This window comes from Epinephelus fuscoguttatus, linkage group LG7 (assembly GCF_011397635.1).
Source record: "Epinephelus fuscoguttatus linkage group LG7, E.fuscoguttatus.final_Chr_v1".
In the NCBI taxonomy this organism is placed as follows: Eukaryota; Metazoa; Chordata; class Actinopteri; order Perciformes; family Serranidae; genus Epinephelus; species Epinephelus fuscoguttatus.
The window spans coordinates 22,286,201-22,305,440 of record NC_064758.1 but is presented as its reverse complement, the minus strand read 5'-3'; the positions used below and the strand labels follow the sequence as shown (position 1 = coordinate 22,305,440).

At 40.0% G+C, this 19,240-nt stretch overlaps 1 protein-coding gene across 2 annotated transcripts in view; it reads left to right on the top strand.

The window, feature by feature from the left end:
- Nucleotides 1-19,240, top strand: part of cpne5a (copine Va) — a 107,998-nt gene that overhangs the window by 59,071 nt on the left and 29,687 nt on the right. For both annotated transcript variants that reach the window (XM_049582116.1, XM_049582117.1), the window contains 6 exons: nucleotides 1,414-1,517; nucleotides 1,772-1,876; nucleotides 5,533-5,574; nucleotides 5,920-5,995; nucleotides 10,504-10,557; nucleotides 11,162-11,223. In XM_049582116.1, the coding sequence (XP_049438073.1) occupies nucleotides 1,414-1,517; nucleotides 1,772-1,876; nucleotides 5,533-5,574; nucleotides 5,920-5,995; nucleotides 10,504-10,557; nucleotides 11,162-11,223 (443 nt within the window). The remainder of the gene's footprint in view (nucleotides 1-1,413; nucleotides 1,518-1,771; nucleotides 1,877-5,532; nucleotides 5,575-5,919; nucleotides 5,996-10,503; nucleotides 10,558-11,161; nucleotides 11,224-19,240) is intronic.

The following is a 19,240-nucleotide window of genomic DNA, read 5'->3' as shown; positions in this document are numbered from 1 at the left end:
TGTTGGTCTCTAACAGTGGTATGCAGTGGGCTGCAACTTGGCAGCCATATTCGGTATCCCCTCCACCTCTGGTTGACAAGGACAGCTCATAAGCCTGAAATCAGAACTTTGTCACTTTAGAAACATTAATTTGATTCATACGAAACATACAAATGTACCATAGCCATGGTTTGCAGAATGGAAGATGATAGTGGGGAATCAAATTAAAGTAGGTATATAAGACAGCCTTCATTCAGCCACCAGTGACTGTTTCAATCAGCTCTTTGCTTCGGTCTCATCATTTCTACAATGTTGATTGGAAACATAAACTGTGATTTGAAACAAGGGTGGCGATCATATTTGCTCAATTTGTTTTTGCCATTTTACTAGGTATCTATGTAATGTCATCCATCTTTTTCTCAGGGGTTGCCTCAAAGGCGGGGTCTGTGTCCTGTCCAAGGCATAAATTGATGTGATGGGGGTTAGTGAGAGGCAGGTCAGAGGCAGAGCGCACCACACTGATGTGGGTCAAAGCAATCGATGGAGGCCCATCCCAGCACCATGCTGATTCAGATCTAATAGCTGCACTTCAAACCCCTAAAAGCTCAGGAGACCAGCAGGGTGAAAACAGCTCTTTTTTTGCCAGTTGAAGCCCCTGAATGTCTTCTGATATCACATCTCATGTTTTGAAATTCACTGATCAGACACTTGACTTGCATATGTTGTGGGGCTAAAAAGCTTCAAACCATACAGCACTGATATAAAGGGAGAAGTTATGGAGAACACTTTGCAGAGTTTTGTCTGACGTTTACCTGTCCAGTCTGTACCCGCTACGCAGCCTCATTATTGTACAATGCAGACTAATACCTTGACCACAGGGAGACTATCTGGAACCAAGAGCATTATGGGGTATGTTCATTGTCCTTGTAATGGCAGCGCACATTGAAATGCTGCCTAAATGAGTATAATTATGTTAATACCAGCCTTTCTAATGTATCATTAGCTGCACTCACACCCTCCACATCCTTTTTGTACACAGCACCCACCTCCTCCATGTGCAGGTTTTTAGAATCCATTTCTGTGCCTCGGCATGGTCTCTCATACTGTTACTATGATTATATTCAGCACAACAAGGTATTTTCAATTTGATACCCCTTATCCCATCCACTGTTGTTATGCAGCAGTTGCATAATAAAGAAATGGTAATGAATGCATTTGCAGGTTTTGGAAGTGAGCGCCCACTGGCTGGCTTCACTCTGCTCTTATTAGGATTCAGTCAGCACTTTGCTTTTATTTGGTGCTTCAGTGCTTTTATATCTTGGCACACAGCATGTATAAACAAACAACAGGAGGGAAACGGAGGCAGAAGCATGGATTTACAATGCCCTTTACTTTTTTTCGTCTTTTCATTTGTCTCACTCTCTGTTTTTTTAGGACTATGCCACCATGCAATTCTGTGCCAACAAACTAGATAAAAAAGACTTCTTTGGGAAGTCAGACCCCTTCATGGTCTTCTACAGAAGCAACGAGGATGGCACGTGAGTTTGTCTCTTGCCTCAGCTCCTCAGTGGGTATCTTATTTTAGCCTATCAAAGACAGGTAGGAGGGCGTTGAGATCAAAGAGGAAGTGAACCAAGGTCGAGAGAATTAGATTGAAATCCCTTGAACTCAGCAGCATGCAGACATGGTGCTGAAGCAAAAATATAGCGAGAAGATCTTATCTGTGTTTTTTTTTTTTCCTGAAAGATGTGTCTTTTAAGATTTTTAAATCCCTGTCGACCTGCTTCTCCAGGTTCACCATCTGCCACAAGACTGAAGTGGTGAAGAGCACGCTGAACCCTGTGTGGCAGCCCTTCTCCATCCCCGTCAGAGCACTCTGCAACGGAGACTATGAGAGGTAAGATGAATGATGATGTTCGATAAAGTGTTCTGCACACTTGGATGGATCTTCCAGTGGAAATCAAAGCCACACAGAGTTTCAATATGCTGTGTACTTATTTCAAAATGGTTTGGGTGCATCAAATTTAGACACCATTGATTTTCTATCGTTTTTTTATCTGCTGCTGTAATAGAGAATTATTAAAGGCCCATCTCTGACTACATGCTATCTGGCCGTTCATCGATTTGCCCACAAGCGGCATTTCAGAGCATTTTAAGTTTCTGATTGGCTGCTCCAGTGGCATCTCCTATCTTATCCGAATCTCTTCAGAGCAAAGGGCCTCGTGGGATACCTGAGGAGCAGGAGGAGTTTTGGCAGGAAAATAAAAAATGAGAGGCGAGAGAAAGGAAGTGGGAGGGGGAGTAGGAATGGCTGTACTTGTCGTTCTATAGATGTTGACAGGTGGCTGGAACAACAGAGAAGCCCTGCTGCTCGTGTATGTGTGTATGTGTGTGCCTAGCCATGAAAGTGTATTATAGACCCAGACAGCCAAGAGAGTGTGTAGAAGTCGTCAAAGAACATGTCAAACCTCGCCCTCTCCACCACACTGGGTGTCAACCGAGGTTCTCCACTTCGATCCCGTCTCCGCTCACCTGCCTGGAGGAGCTAATTGGGTCAGACAGATGGAGTGGAAGCATGAAAGAAGCCTGATTCCCTTTTGAGGATTTTGATGTCAAGAGAAATCTATGCCGATTTACCCCAACGTTTCCTGTGAAATATCGACAGTTCGCCTTTTTTTGACGTGCTCTATTTCCAAGATCTGCACAGCAGAGCCCCTGCAGTTTTCATTCGTCTGATTCAGTGCTTCTCCACAAATCAAATTTTAAATTATGTTTAAAATATAATGGCTTTATAATAATTGCAGTTGGCCTGGTTTTGAACCCACAGTATTTCCAGTGATTCTGAGGCTTTGAATATCTTTGACCCAGGCACTTTTGAAATGCACATCCCTTTGTACTTTACAGATAATGCAGGCTTCACAGATTTAGCCTCTGACACACAGTAGAGTTTATGTGCACAGATAGAAATAAAATTTGTAAAGTTACACTATGGGAGGACACAATGATAATATTTGATACATTCAGATTACACACATACTGTAAGGCCAACCTGAAACACCATTCATACATTGTTGGAAGTAGTGTTGTCACAAATGCTGGAATTTCTATCTTCGATAAAATGCCTTGAAAAATACTGATATTCCATACCGTGGGGAAAAATTGATATTAAGGGCATACAATTTAAATTTTTTATTAAAAGATAATGACTGTAACATGAAAATGATGACTTTTCTCTTCGTGGTTATCAGCAGAGGACAGCAGAATGACTGTAGTAAACAGTAATGGATCTTTGTGTGACATTCAGAGAATGGCTATGACTCAGAGTCAGGAGTGCAGTAGTCTGCTGAACTAGGGATGTCTGCTGTTAACCGTTAATTGGTTAACCGTGGAGAGTTAGCTAACCAGTGGAGACGGGAGGTTGGGCAGTGGGCACTAAATTTCCATATGTTAAGCTGGCCATCTGTCAACAAGGCAAGACATTTACAGCACACAATTAAAAGCCCCAAAGTAAAAGGAAAGTCTTTTTTCGATTCATGTCCTTTTTAAAATTAACTGTTTAGTTAGCAGTTAATCGGTATCGAGCTATAGAGGCAACATTAACCAAAACTGACATCCCTAGTCTACACACAGTTGTACATGTACATGGTTCAGCTGACAGCTAGCAGCTAACAGTGCTATCTCAGTAATCAATAACAGTAACAGTGGTAAAAGACCTAATGTTTTTACCTGGGGGGAAGCTTAGGGTGGGTGCTACACCTCTGAAACGATGGCATCCTGATATCAGCAGTAACCAGCGGCAATTAGTTAGCCATTAGAACATAGGACTCAGAAGCACTGACATGCATGTGCAGGCAGCACGGCTACCACAACAAAGAACAGTGAAGCCTGGATTACAACACACAGAGAGGAAGCGTGACTTCATTCTCTGCTCAGGATGCAATTAATCCACTAAATCTTTACATAGCAAATACTTGTTTGTTGCTATATTAATGCTCTGATGTCACATACACAACCTTCAACAATAAAAAAGAGTGAGAAAGTGCATCTGGTACTGCTGAAAATAAGTATTAGAAATCAGTATCTTTGACAACACTTGTTAGCAGAGGCAAGAGGTGGTTCTCATGGAGGACGAAGACCTACATCCGAGATGTCTGGAAGGAGATGAGGGTAGAAATGAGAGCGGTCCCAGGATGGCTGATACTCCTGTGCTGAAAAACCTCATGTTCTGCTCTTGATATTTTCTCCGTGCCCATCTTTTACAGTTAAATCTAAGGAGGGGATAATCATGTTTACTCCCTCACCTGAGTCACGTCTTTCAGCCTCATGTGACTCTTTCCAATCTCTTGTAATCATCTGGCTTTAATAGCGATCAGACAGTGAAATTCCCTCCAATTTACGCTCCAACATGCAGTGTGTGCAGGGGCCAAGATAGGATTGATCCAGTAACTAATTTTCTCTATCTTCAACAGTGTATTTAATGGTCTCATAATGCCACTCATGACCCTGATCATTAGTTGTGAGAAAATAACATGAGATGAAACCGATGATGAGTGACTCATCATTGAGGAATCATCTGCCCTGTGTGTCAAAACACATTAGTTTATTAGTTCGGAGTACAAGGAAGATATAAGTGTCTCCCACTTCGACTCTGAATATCTGGCTGTGTTATATGTTATCTCAGTATTCAGTAAAGGACTAGTTCTGTCACAGATTTGCAGCACAATGCTCGCCTTATCTCTCTCTGCACTACATGGATCGCACACATTTGTTATGTGGGGGAATCCGTTAAGAGCAGACAGAATGAGTTCAGGTCAGGATAACAGGGCGGCCCTCCATCACCTTGCCTCCTCCTGGACCCAGAAACACATCACTGTCAGAGGCTGACGGGAGGAGTGGGACAGCCAACTGATCTTTCCATCAGATAGAGAAGAAAAGGGGAAGCACTTTCCTCATTCTCAGTGCTTTATCTCCTATTTGGTTTCTCGACTAACAAATTATTTCAGGAACTTGCAAAATATCCTCCCTCCCAAGAGGTTAGTTTTCTATCTTTGGGATGTGCAGAGAAATGCTTTACCCAAACTGTTGGCAATTGTATCAACCTCAAACTCTTCAGTGAGAAACACAAACTCACAACAATTCATTAAAATCAAATTTCACCAACCTGCTCTGAAAAGCCTTTTTTTTTTGCGTTGTTGGATGCAGCACTAACAAAAAACAAGCTTTGTGGGTTTGTATTGGTCTCAGTTTACGTTAAATGATTTGTCATTAAGCTGATATATGTCAAAAACTAAAGAGGTAACAAAGTTTTAGCACCCTAATGAGCTCCGCCGAAAGCATCTTCATAACTTTGTCATTCAAAACACAGAGCAGTCTGTCTTTGATTGATTTAATTTAGCCAATTAATGAGCTTTAATAGCTTTTTCTTTTTTGCTGCGTCATTTCAGAAATGTTTCATTTGAAGTTTCTTTTCAAGGTCATTTACATTTACTGGTGGCTCACATGCTACATAAATGTGCTCAACACGTTTTCCTCTCTTTTTGATGTGTTTTACAGGACAATCAAAGTGGAGGTGTATGACTGGGACAGAGACGGGAGGTAATGGATGCACACACACACACACACACACACACACACACACACACACACACACACACACACACACACACACATAGACAAAACATCTCTATTATCAGAAGTTTTTACCATGTCTTTCACACTATCTACACTTCTCCTCTTCAGCTCCCCTTATAAATTACATCTTCATCTCATTCACAATCTTTTCCACCTAATTACTATTAATTTTTAAATTAACTTTCGATTATTAGATTACGTCTGTGCATCAGTGGCTGTTATGTAACTCCTCCAGCTACTTTTATCTTCTACCTCTCAGGGTTGTATGTCATGTTTTCACCATCATTTCATTTTGTCTCTTTTCTCCAGCCACGATTTCATTGGTGAATTCACCACCAGCTACAAAGAGCTATGTCGAGGTCAGAGCCAGTTAAACGTCTACGAGGTAAGTGAAGATAAAGCCAGTCAATACTGTTATCATCCTCTCTGTTTAGCCTCAGAGCAGAGGACCTTTATTTAAAACACTGATTGTGCTTGATTAATAGTTAACCTCTCTTGCAGACATTTTTAAAGTCATAGTGCTGTGTTTAGGTCTTGTTTTATGTTATTTTCTCTTGCTGTTTATCTTTGGTCTCTCTAAACTACTTTGAAGTAGAATTCAGTTCCCAGTGTAAACCTGACCTTCTTTATACCTAATTCTGCATATAAGATTTTTGTGTGTCTACAACCATTATTTAAAGGGAATACTTCACCCCCCAACTTACCATTTGTATATCAGTATTTCACCCCATGTTACGTTGAATTTGTGAAGAAAACTTTGTTTGTCTCGAATGCCTCCATGGTAAACGAACAATCCAAAAACAATGAAAATTGTTCAGGAATTGAAGTCATAGGGGTCCATGTTTAACAATGGCAAAACTATATTAAAACATTTGTTTACAAACTCTCACACAACTTGTGCAGTTTAATTCAAGTTGTATCATCAGAAATTCCCAAACAGACAGCCCTTTCTGACCGGGAACTGCAGTAAAAGTGAAATTTATCTATGCCCTCTTCAAAAGCTAGACTCCGTTGACAAAAGCTGTAAGTACCTCACTGAACACGGGAGCACCTGGTCTACCACTGCCTCGATCACTTACTTTGTTTGTGTTATTGTGTGACTTTGCTGAATCGGAACTAACCTTTTAAAACACTAAAGTCAAACATTAACACAAACAATTGATCAAGGCAATGATCAGTTGCCTGTTCAGTGAGGTAAAACTACACTTTTTGTCCATGGAGTCTGCTTTAAAGAGAGCATAGATTTTAGGGCTTACCTGAGTGCTTCAGAGCTGGGATCATTGCGTTGGTAATGGATGTTGAAATAAATATTCGAATGCTCTGTTTTGTTTTGTTTTTTAAAAATATATAAAGTATAAATTCATTACCCTAAGAATACCAAATAGCCCATAAATTGAGACAGAATAATCCAACATTATTCATTATGCATCCAACATTAATTATTATTAGTCATCCTTAGACAAGGACATTTAAACTTAGTGGTAGCTTTGTGACTCTGACTTGCTTTCTCTCTAACATCAGTCACTAGTGCTCCAGCACTTCTGAAACTGGGATAGTTTTACCTCACGTGACAGGCTTACAAATTTGATGTTGAAAAATTGAAATGTCTGGAACAGTTTTAAAATTTGCAAAGGTGACCCCAGAAAAGTATAGTGCCTGAGGCGCCAAAGGAAACCGGTATAGCCTGTCACCAGAAAACTGCAAGTAAAAGCTGAGCCATTTGCAAAGTATTCTTTTATGGCTAATGTTACCGCGACCTGCTAACAAAGTGGCTACTTGTCACGTTATATTAGGTACATTGACAAAAAAAGTCTTATGTCCTTGTCTCTGCTTTGATTAATTGCAGATATTTCTCACTGAAGCTTTGATTCTTAAAAACGAGAATTCAGGACAGCCGTAGTAGATGTGTTTCACTTTCAGTTTACTTTTAAAAAGCAAGGTTTCAGAGAAAAATGTGTATTTGGGAAGTACTAAGCATATGAGTGAGTAAATAAGACTTGGATTATACTGCACAAGTTGTGTGAGAGTTTGTAAACGGATGTTGTGATATAGTTTTGCTGTTGTTAAACGTGGACCCCTTTGACATCAATTCACCAAGAATTTTCTCAGTTTTTGGATTCTTTGCTCGATGTGGAGGCATGCGAGAAAAATATTTTCTTGACATACTCAATGGAACACAGGGTGAGGAATTGGCATGCAAATGGTCATTTGGGTGATGAAGTATTCCTTAAATGTGTTTAAAGTCGAGTGAAGTATGTGGAGCACACCGCAGCTGGACAGAGCTGTGAGCAACCTATTACTGAATGAAGTGTGGGATGCATCTTTGGCACAAAAACAAAACTGAGCTACATTTCTGGGAGCAAGTGTGAGAAACTAACTTCGATTTAAGACCAAATCAGTGTGCCCTTTGGCTCAGCAAGGTCTTGCTCTCCAAAGTTTAATGACTTTAGGAGGCTGTGGTTGTTTGAGCCAGAGTTGTGGCTATTTGCGATTAACACCTAGTCTCCTCTGTCTTTCCTCACCCTACAAGGCATTAAGCATCTGAGAGGTACGTGGCATAGGAACCTATGCTGCTGATTAGAGCTTTATAGGATGGTCCTTGGAGGGTTAGACTGGGTATTACTGTACGGTGCTGAGAGGCTCCTATTGGTCCCTGCTCATTAAAACACTTGCCATGTTACATTAGCCTCTGAATTAGTCATGGAGGTGGCTTAGGCAAGAACAGGGCCAATGAAGAGAGTGAGAGGGTGGTGGGTACATGGGGATAGATAAGGAGAGTCACAGTGAGAGAGAGAGAGAGAGAGAGAGAGAGAGAGAGAGAGACAGAATTAGTGAGTGACATGCAGAGTTGCCCTTCCACACGGCTGACATGGCAGAAGAAGGTGCATCCATTACCCTTCACCAACCCTTTCTGGATTTTAATTAGAAAATGAAACACAGCAGTTTCTTTGTGCACTCTGAGATATAAGGGTTCCAGATGGGTTCTTCCTGAAGGGCTGAAGTTCTACCCAGAACCATTTGCTTCTGAAGAGGGGTTCTTTAAGGGTTCTTTGTAAGACTATGGGTTACATTAAGAACCCTTTTCATCCTAAAAACCCTTTTTGGAAGAAAGAGTTCTTCAAGGATTGTTGAAAGCATGGGTGTCAAAAGTTCTTTACCCTCATATATGTGGATAGTTTTGAATATAGATGTATCAGAAATCCACTTAATCAGTTCATTTTAGTTTTCTGCTGCCATAATTGATATCTTTCACTTCATGCCATACAATACCATATGATTTGCAGAAATTCATTTTTTATGGGTGCCTACTACTTGGCATTTTTTATTTGTTCCAAATTTGGAACCATGTTTCTGTTCCTCGCCCTGTTGCGGCATTGAAATAGCACAGGGTGTAGAAATAGTGATTTCACGAAATTTCCACCCCCTGAAAACGTGATTGTGAGCCATGATTGTTGTAAGTTGTGCTGGACCACATCAGCCCAGCTCTTTATTAAGGTCAAGGCTGCTGAAGACGGGCTTCTTGGCTCCAGTCTAACCTGCAAACTAAAAAAAAAAGTGTAAAAGACATGTATGGGTAACGTACTTGACTACTATTTTTAGAGCCTCCCTGGTGGGTTCCTAATGAAACACTTGGAATGGTTGCTCGGTAGAACCCCCTGGGTGGTTCTTGTTAGCACCCTTTGGGGTGGAAAGGTTATGAATAGAACCCCCAGTGAGGGTTCAGGGTGGAACCATTACACCATAGATGGAGTGTCTGTAGAACCTCTCACAGGGGGTTTCGAGTGGAACCTTTCACAGATGGTCCCAAGTGCAACCCATTACACTGAGTTGTAGGTAGAAACCTCAAAAACCCAAAAATTGGTTTCCTTCAAGCCGAAGAACCCTTTATGGTTCAATTTAGCACCATTAATTCTAAGAGTGAGCACTCATTGCCAAGTCAGTGCCCCTGAATCAATTTCAAGATGTGCTCAAAAACAACATGAAGCCACTTTCTGACAAATACAGAATTTGAATAGGTCACAGGCTGCGGTATTCAACTCTTTGCAGATTCCCGTGGACTCAACCTGCCGTGCACAGGGCCTGCAAACATTAGCTCTGTGAGCTGAGATGACAGCAGGCGAATGCCAGCAGAGGCTGGTGTAACTGAGGGTGATGTCTGTGTAACGTAATGTGGACCTGGCAGTGACTGAGTGATGGCCACAGTGCTATGAGGCATCATCTGTGTTGGAGGAGTTGAAGAGTAGCATGAGACGCCGCAGAGGCAGAACGGAGGAGAGAGGGAGAGAGCGGGATACCTTTTACTTTTATTATACAGCTCAGTTTGCTTCAGGCTTGTGCTTTATGTTGATGTGCAGACCCATAGAATAAGCAGTAGAGATACTGGACCGCAGTGGCTTACTGTTGCGCTCATATTTTTGCCCGAAGGCTCTAGATGTAACATTATTTTAAAGCGAGGAGTAATGTAATCGCTCATGATCAGCTCGCCTTGCTTATCGCCTTGATATTTGTGTATTTTTGCCCATTTTACACATTATTATGTAATGCCGTCTGTATGTGGTTATCATACAGCTTATTACAAGCAAATGGTTTGGGACAGAGATATGTGTTCTACCATCCCAAGCTTGGTGATGTGCATGTAAAATGTACAGCACGATGTAAGCGCTTATAAAAATCCCTCTGAATAATCTGTATCTTGCTGCAAGGCATGATCAATGCTATCTCATTCTCACCTACTGCAGTTATTGGATTCAGTCCCTATGCTCCATTACCCTTACAGACATGGAGTAGGAGGACAAAGATGTTTTTATTACTTGCCCATGGGTGGATAAAAAGAATTGTGCTGCAAGGTTACATTATCATCATCCCTTCTGTTCTATTCTGCCCTCATACCAGGTGGTGAATGCCAAGAAGAAAATAAAGAAAAAGAGATACATCAACTCTGGGACGGTGAGGCTGAGTTCTCAGATAAGAGCAAACCTCCTGCTGCACTCACACACGCCCCTGCCCTCTTTCGCTTTTGTATTCATCGGGAAGTTTCCTCTAAGTGGATTGCATGAGGCTGTTCAGCTCTGTTAAATGTTTTTGCTCCATTCCCACTCTCTGGGCTTATGATCCAGACAGTGAATTTAAGAAGATGGGAAAACATTCTCGTGACCTGAAACGGGGTGAATAACCCAGTCCATAGTAATGCATAAAGGGACTCTTGTCTGTGTCCTATTAGTGAAGAGTAGTGATGGGTATTTATAAATGAGCCAGAGCTTTTGTTACTGCCTGAGCACTCTGGCTGCTCTTGCTGTACGCGGTGACTCTGTAATTAAAATCTGTGGCTAGTTATCCATCACACGGATCATCCATCAGCGTGCAGCCACACTGATGTTCTCTCAGTGATTGTAATACTAATATGCTGCCCAAGCGTCAGAATCACTCTGCGTGGATAAGTCATTTTGTGGGTGGTTAGCTCAGAGGTCAGTGTTAATGTGGAGATTGGTAGATTTAGCTTTGCTTAATTACCAAGCATGAGATAATCAGTTTGGACGTTTTTTTTCCTCAGGTGTCCTTGTTGTCATTCAATGTGGAGTCGGAGCACACCTTCCTGGATTACATCAAAGGAGGGTGAGTCTAATGTTTGTCTGTTAATGATGTTTATATGCACGCCCGGTATATTTATTTATCACCTTTGTGCCAGGCTCCTTTGGGCAATAACACAGAAAGTCTGACAACATATAATTAGTTTTCTTAAAGGTATGCCCTGCAGGATTTTCCTAATAAAAAAATAGCCTCATACAAAAGTGATCCCTCTCAATCATCAGTTTATACCCACTAGAAGTGTGTGTGGCTGTGTATTTTCCCCAAAGACGTTTATAGGCTGCAGCCTTTGGGTACTAGTATGTAGCCCCCAGGCAATAACAGTGGGCAGGTGAGATCAGGACTTCATAAAAAAGGTAGTAACCATTTGCCAGACCTTATGCAGTATGAGTCCAACAGACTTACAAAAACTGCAGACACAGCGCTAAAAAAATCAGGCAAATGTAACTAGGTAAAACCGCAAGTGGACAAAGCTCGCTACAAAATGATAATGAGTCTTGGGTTAGCTTTCATTCTCGCTGGTGAGAGCTGAAGGAAAGGATGAAGACGGACGCGGAGTTAGCCTGTTTTCTATTGGACAGATAGGCACTGGTGGTTACCTTGGCTAGCTTGCTAAAGTATCAGCTTTTCCATTAAAACAATTGTAGCGTTCCTACAATAGAACAGTAGCTTGCAGTGTAGGAAGGAGGGGCCAAGTTTGAGTGCTGTGTTTGCAAATAGTAAGGGACCTTCACTGAGTCCCTTCAGACTGGCTAATCAAAGTGTAGCATCAGCCAGCTGATAAAGGCTCTTAAGTGAAGAATGGGACACTGTCTTTGACCCCATGGGAGCTATGGAGTATGACACATGCACAATGTAACTGGAGCTGCGATGTTGGAGGGTTACAGCAGACGATGCTAGAAATAAAGAGATGGTGTCCGCTCAGGTGCAGTTTGGGTGCACTGGGCCTGACAGAACTTCTTGGATACGCTTGAGTAGATGGCAGCCAACATACAAAAGAACATTTCAAATAAAAAGCATTTGTTTATTGTCTTTTATTATAGATCTTTTCAGTAATTGCAGAATTATAATTCTAACCCATGTCTTCATTTTTCTCATGAAATTTAATCCAACCCAAGGCAGACTGCAGACGGCTCAGTGAAATGAATCAATCATCTTCATGTTCTATGATAGCGCACCAGCTATTGAGCCTTTTGGCAAGTGCAGACAGGATTTTCCTGCGTGTGTGTTGTACCACAATAATATCACACGATATGGCAACGTGTCGCAGCCTTTATTTAACAGCCTTGGGAAACCAATGTGGCTGACTAAAACTCCACTAACTGCTTCTATGACATAGTACAATACTGAAAAAACCGTAAACCTTGAGGCAATGAGAGGGAAAAAAGAGGACACACTTGACTGGACTCTTTTTGTCGTTTCACCTTACATAGATACATTATTAACATATCAGTCAAGAGTGGGAGTTAACTAGATTGCTAAAGCTTGCTACAGCAATATGGAGGACATTACCTTGTGTTATGGGCATTATAAACACGTCATCTCTGTGACTAATGCATGGAAATAAGGTGGAAAATCAGTGCTGCGAGATTTAATACAGTAGATTTAAATGCATTACTTTGCCTCCCCTGACTCATCCCCTTTCCCATCTCCCCTGCTGCCCACTGCAGCACAAGCACCCGTCCACATTTTCCTCAGTATTATTATTGACTGCGGTTACTCAGTGGCCTGGAAGTTTCCACATGTGAGTAAAGTGTGGGCCCCACAGGAGACGATGTTGTCCACATTCACAACTATAGTGTGAATGAATATGAATGACTATGATAAAATATGGAGAAGATCTGAGAGCTTAATTAAAGGCGGACAACCTGTCACATATGGAAATGTTTCTCAGTGGATCAGTGGCTGCCCTGGTTTTAGTTTTCTGCTACTTTGCTGCTGATGGCTGAGTGTCCCAGATCTGTCCTGTTGGTCTCTCTCCAGCTCACACAAATGGACACACATACAGGCACTTAAAGTAACTGTGCTTTCATCCTTAGCTTCACTACCTGTTCGCCTCTGATTTTGTTGGTCCTTGAGACACTTTAGGAAAATGGAGGGAGAGGGAACATTGACAAATAAGTGCTTACGCACTGTAGCTCCAAATAAAAATGTGCTGCATTTAGATTCATATTTCACTTAATGGGCTTTCTCGTCTTTTGTTGGTGCATCTTATCATCATTTTATATTCACAAAACTCCAGATGAGCACTTATCCAAGTACTGTATAACCTTAATATGAGCACTGGGATTTGCAGATACTGGGGCATGTACACATAGTGTTCCCACTGTTGTTCTTGCTTTAATTGGGACAGACATATTTCTGCATGACATTTAGCAGCCCAGTCACCAGACAAAAATGTTGGCATTGTGCGTTGCTGCAAACCACAAATGTGCTACATTAGAACATTTCATACATATTATAACATTTCTTCAATGAATAGTTCAGATTACATGTATATGAGTTTCTCATCAGGGGGAGGAGGGGAGTGTGGATGTCCTGACATGTAGGTGAGAAGCAGTAGACTGAAAAACAACAAGCCCTGTTTATAGTGACCAAACCAAGTATTTTAAGCTAAAACATGATCTTTTCCTAACCCTAACCAAGTGTTTTTTGTGCCTAAACCTAACCATGCATTAACCATGGAGTTGACATATCATAAAATTGAAAACTAAAACAAAGTTTTTTTGGCAAAATGCTGCATCTTGTCCAGTAGACACGCCAGCTAGCAGGGCCATTTCTAGCTTTTTCAGACCCTTTTATGGAAAACCTTGATTCTCCCTGCCATTTCAATCACTCAGTACACACCAAATCTGCATCATATTCCATATGCTTATGAGACCATATGCTATACATATAAAAACTTTTCTTAATTTAACTTCATTCATTTTTTCATTTAACTGCATTGTTGACATTAAAATCAAAACTAAGTGTTGCTGGCAAAAAAACACCTGTCTTCCAGGCCTCGTCAAAAGATACCTACCACCTGGCCTAACGGCTTTTCTGGAAAACCCTACATTTAAATAAGTCGTACTTACTGTAAGTGAAAGTGTAGTTAGTTAGCTAATTTTTCATGTGTAACGTTAATCTTTAATGTTATGGTAAGGCAGGGGTAGAAAGGGAAGAAATGGAAAGAGAAAGGGAGATTTTTATATCTCAGTTGTATAGTCTGTTCTTATATGTTTGATTAGCTGCGCTGCTCATCAAAATAATAACTTGTACTTTGAGTAATTTATTAACCAGGTATGTTTTTACTGTGAGTAATTCTACTTTCACTTCAGAGTAGATTTTCAATACTCCACCCACCACTACCTGTTTGAAACACTAATAACTTTTGTTGGTTACCTGCTTTGTGTTTCCATTGTAGTAAATGCTTTGAGATAAGAGAAGATAATTCTTTACTGATCCCCAGAGGTGAAATTCCATAAATAAGTCGTTATTAGAATATACTACTGCTGGAGTTATTTAATTAACAGATGGCTCACCTTCTGTTCGATAGTAAACTCATAAATGTTGTGTATTCGTAGATGGCTCCCTTGAGAAAGACAACCTGGACAAGTGGGCGAACATGTGCAGGATAAGTTTTGGTTTCCTAAAATAGAATGTAATCAAAAAAAAGTACTTGTATAACAAATGTCCAACTTTTAATAGCTCTGAAAGGTTAAACCTACTTAGAGACACTTTATTCTCATAGTGTTGACAGGAATTTGATTGAGGTCTATTTCTGATTATTAATGGAATAAACATAAATGTAGCTACGGTCCAGAGCTGTAGGCACGTTGCTTTCATCTACATCTGTTGTTAAAGGAACATTTCACCCCTAAATCAAAATACATATTTTTCCTCTTACCTGTAGTGCTATTTATCAGTCTAGATTGTTTTGGAATGAGCTGCGGAGTGTTGGAGATATCGGCCATAGAGATTTTGGCTTTCTCTTCAATATAATAGAACTAGATGGCACTCGGCTTGTGGTGCTCAAAGATCCAAAGCAAAACAAAAAACAAAGGAACAGAAATCATGACCTGTTTACAAGATAATCCACAGAGCTGCATGCTTCACAGAAATACGGTTGGCAGGGTGTATGTTGGTAGAAGGAATATAGTTCATACATGAAACTGCTCACAACGAGGTCTGTGGATTATCTTGTGTAACCAGGTCATGATCTCTTGAAAGAGACATTGCTGTTGAGTTTTACAAGTTAGTTCTTTGGTACTTTGAGCACCACAAGCTGAGTGACATAGGTTCTGTTATATTGGAGAGAAGGCAGACATCTCTACAGCCGTTATCTCTAATTTTCGACAACTCACACCTAAACAATGTAGGTTGATAACTAGCACTACAGGTAAGAGGAAAATGTGTACTCGGATTTTAGGGACAGTCATTTGTTTCTTAACGTCCGCGCTTTAAAACCAGATTGAAATTGAACTCTTAATAAAGCCACCAGTTTAAAGCTTGAAACAGCTTTTTATTCATCATGTTAAATGAAAAGTGGTAATCTTCACATGAAACTGTTTCAGGCGGAGATTACCCCATTAATTAATGTGATCCAGCATGTGGAGTGAAGCAGAGTGGTGCTTCATCCTTTTGTTCCAGACATTTAGAGATGTTAAAAGCTCATCAGGTTCCTTTGTGTGGTTTCGGTGTCGTGCTTGGGAGAGGGGCTGATGACACAGACTATTACTTTAAAAACACTTTGGGAATTGGGAAAAAAAAAAAAAAAAAAGAAATCCCTGAAAGGAAATCGCTCCAGCATCTGTGTTCTGATATTCTCTCTTGAGGTCTTTTAAATCATCATGAAAGACTCAGCTGCAGCCTCTGTGCCTGCTGTTGTCATTTTCTCCCTAATGTTTTCTTTGAAAAGTGCTCTCAACAGTGGAAGTCCTTGTGTATTATAAGTCTCATAAGGAGCAGCAGAGATAAGAATTGCTAGGAAGATATCATCAAAACATGATAGTTACAGGGGATTGAGAAAGGGTCAATATTACTTAGTCCAATCTCCTGGTCTCTTTGTGCTGTAAGTCAAAGATATCTCTGTCTCCACCTTTTGTGGGTTTGTGTTGTGACTGAGGCACTTTCTTTCTCCTTGTCACTCTGTTTTTTTGTGACAAATAGTTTCTGTGGGCAGAGAGCAATAAATGCTTAACGTGTATTTATTGTGGCCATTAGATTGTGCTGTCAAAATCAATTTCAGACAGATATACTGATGTTAATATTCATTCATTCTACATGCAGGAGATTTAAGGCAACATTAACTTTTACTCATTATGTTAATTAATTGACCTACACCCACAGCACCCTGAGTTGTTGTTAATTAAAAAATAACTTGCATATTAATTACTACTCATTATAATTTTGATGATTCATTCATTTATCTTGTTGTTATTAATTGATTTCTACCTTCATTCACCCTTTCGTAGTTAGCCTCAACTGTGTGTCCACTAGTGGCTGTTAGGAGGAATGGCAATGATGTGACTGATGACACAGAATCACTGTGTTGTATCTTTTTTATGCCTCCGCCTTAGTGACAGCCATGGCTGGACGCATTATGTTTACAGTTTGTCTGTCTGTCTGACCCATTCTTGTGGCTGCAATGTCTCCAGAAGGCCTTGAGGGTATTTCCATAGATATGGCGCAAATGTCCACTTGGACTCAGCTGATTGGAATTTGTTGGTCAAAGGTCACTGTGGCCTCACAATACATGTTTTTGGCCATGACTCAAGAATTTATTCGCTTCCTCTAGCAATATTTCTCACATAAATGTCTAATAGGATAAAATGATGACATGATGACATTTTATATCCAAAAGGTCAAAGGTGAACTTTACTGTGACATAATGTTCTGCAGAAGCACTTTTCTTGCCTTTATTCATTGTTATATCTCAGGAGCAGAGGGTCAGATACTGGATTGGTGACACTAATCTTGGGTGCCTACCTTGAAGTTGTGTGTGAAGCATCCATGTTTTAGAATATGTAGCTTCGTTGCAGCAACACCCATGTTTGAAGCATCATCTGCTGTTGTAGCTACATATGCGTGTGGACAGGATGTAAACTGCAAGTTGACTGGTAAGCAGAGGTACACAACTGGAAGGCACTGATTCTAGCTTTCTATAAACTTGTTTCAGTTACCAGGTATTCTAGCCCGGTGGTGAAAAACAATAGAAAATATAAAGAACATATTTGGTGATGTTGGAGGACATTGATGAATCATTTTTATGGCACATATCATCCTCTTCTGGATTAAAGTCAAGATGACATATATAGAGAATATGACAGTGATTCAAAAACGTGAGTTCACTGGTCAATCAACAAGAATGTAGAAATATAGATAGATGAAATATTATAGGTCATTTAAGAACTATAACATTAATAGTGTGTTGCAGCGATGACTTTTTGCCCTGGTTCCTTTGAATAAAAGTCTGCAGGGTTTTTTCATTAAATTTTGGATCATTTCAGAAAGTGTGGCAAACAAACAATATGATACTGTACATGTTCTGTTCATTGAGATAATCTTCACATATTAACACCACTTCTATGATTTTTTAAGCGTACTTTCAATCGCCAGAAGTAAAAAGTCTAACCTTAGGCTGTAAACGAACTATGGTCGCATGACTTCAAAGCCTCCACCACGACGAGGCTGTAAAGCCGTGTCCAGTGTGATGGTGCTCTGTATTCTCATTCAGTCACTTGTTAGCAACCGCTTTTTAAGAGACACATAAAAGCAAAATTCACAAGTGACATATTTACTGATGTATTTTATGTTGGAGAACAAAACGTGAAAGTCTCTTTAGCTTGTGTGAACTACAGACCTTATTTCAGGCATCTAAGTAAAAAACATTTTAGGACTCATCCCTGCAGAACTCTATAATGTAGGTCCATGTTATAGGAATCAGCAAATACTAAATAGAATGGATGGTTGCATTTAAATTCAGTAAGTAAGTCTACAAAAAAAAAAAAAAAAGCGTGAGTTACACACATGATACTTGTGGTCAAGTAAGGAAACAGCTCAAACTAGAAAATATGTAGAAATAAATGTATAATATAGTGAATCACAAAATCTGATATTGAACCATTTTTATGAAGTTTTGTTTCTTTGTTCTTGTTCAGACCCAACTCTTATTTTGTCCTGTATGATTCACAGTTTAATTCTCATTATCTGTTAACTCACAATATTAAAGACTCCTTGTTTTTTACAGTATCTGTTTATTTATTTAATTTTGCAAATTAGTTTGATTTATTCTCAGTTGTTGAGTTATTGTGTGGACCTATTTTAGAGAGTAGTTAATTTAATTTAGTGGTATTTTGGAGGCTGTAGTTTGTGGTGCTAAATAGAGGCTTTTGTCCTGCAGAAAGCCTCACTGTGCTGAAACACTGATTAATATAATTTGAAATACAAAGAGTGGATCTGATTTATGAGTCCTTCCTTTGATGTCTGCGTTATGACCTAGAACGTGTCTGTACTTTCCATCAGTTCTTTCATCTCTGGCCCATTATTTGCACATTTTAGATATATAAAACACGTAAAAATATGTTCAGATATTATTTGTGCACTGCTGTTATCCAATAGAACTTTATGATCTATTGATGCTATGGGAGTGAAGAGATTTGTGGCACAACTGCAGAGATATAATTTTACTTCATCAAATAAAATAACCTGATTTATCATGTAGAAAAAACCAAAATAAAAGCATTTAACGGACTCTCTGCATGGAGCAGATTGCATGACAGACTGATGAAGAAAATAAACAAGATTACTAGTGCTGGCAGTGAAACAATGAGCGTGCTGCGTATTCATGATGGGATCCAGATTAACTGTATCCATGGAAAATGAAACACCAGACTTACAGTGTTTAAATGAAGAGACTTCTGGAAAAGTAGCTGTTGTTTTGGTTGATTCAACTGGGAAACCTTCAGGCTACTTTGAAGTGTTATTAGTCTTTTTAGTCAGAGCCTATTCTCCAATGAACATTCATCAATATAGGCCAGGTTAATTGTATAACCCTGAATTA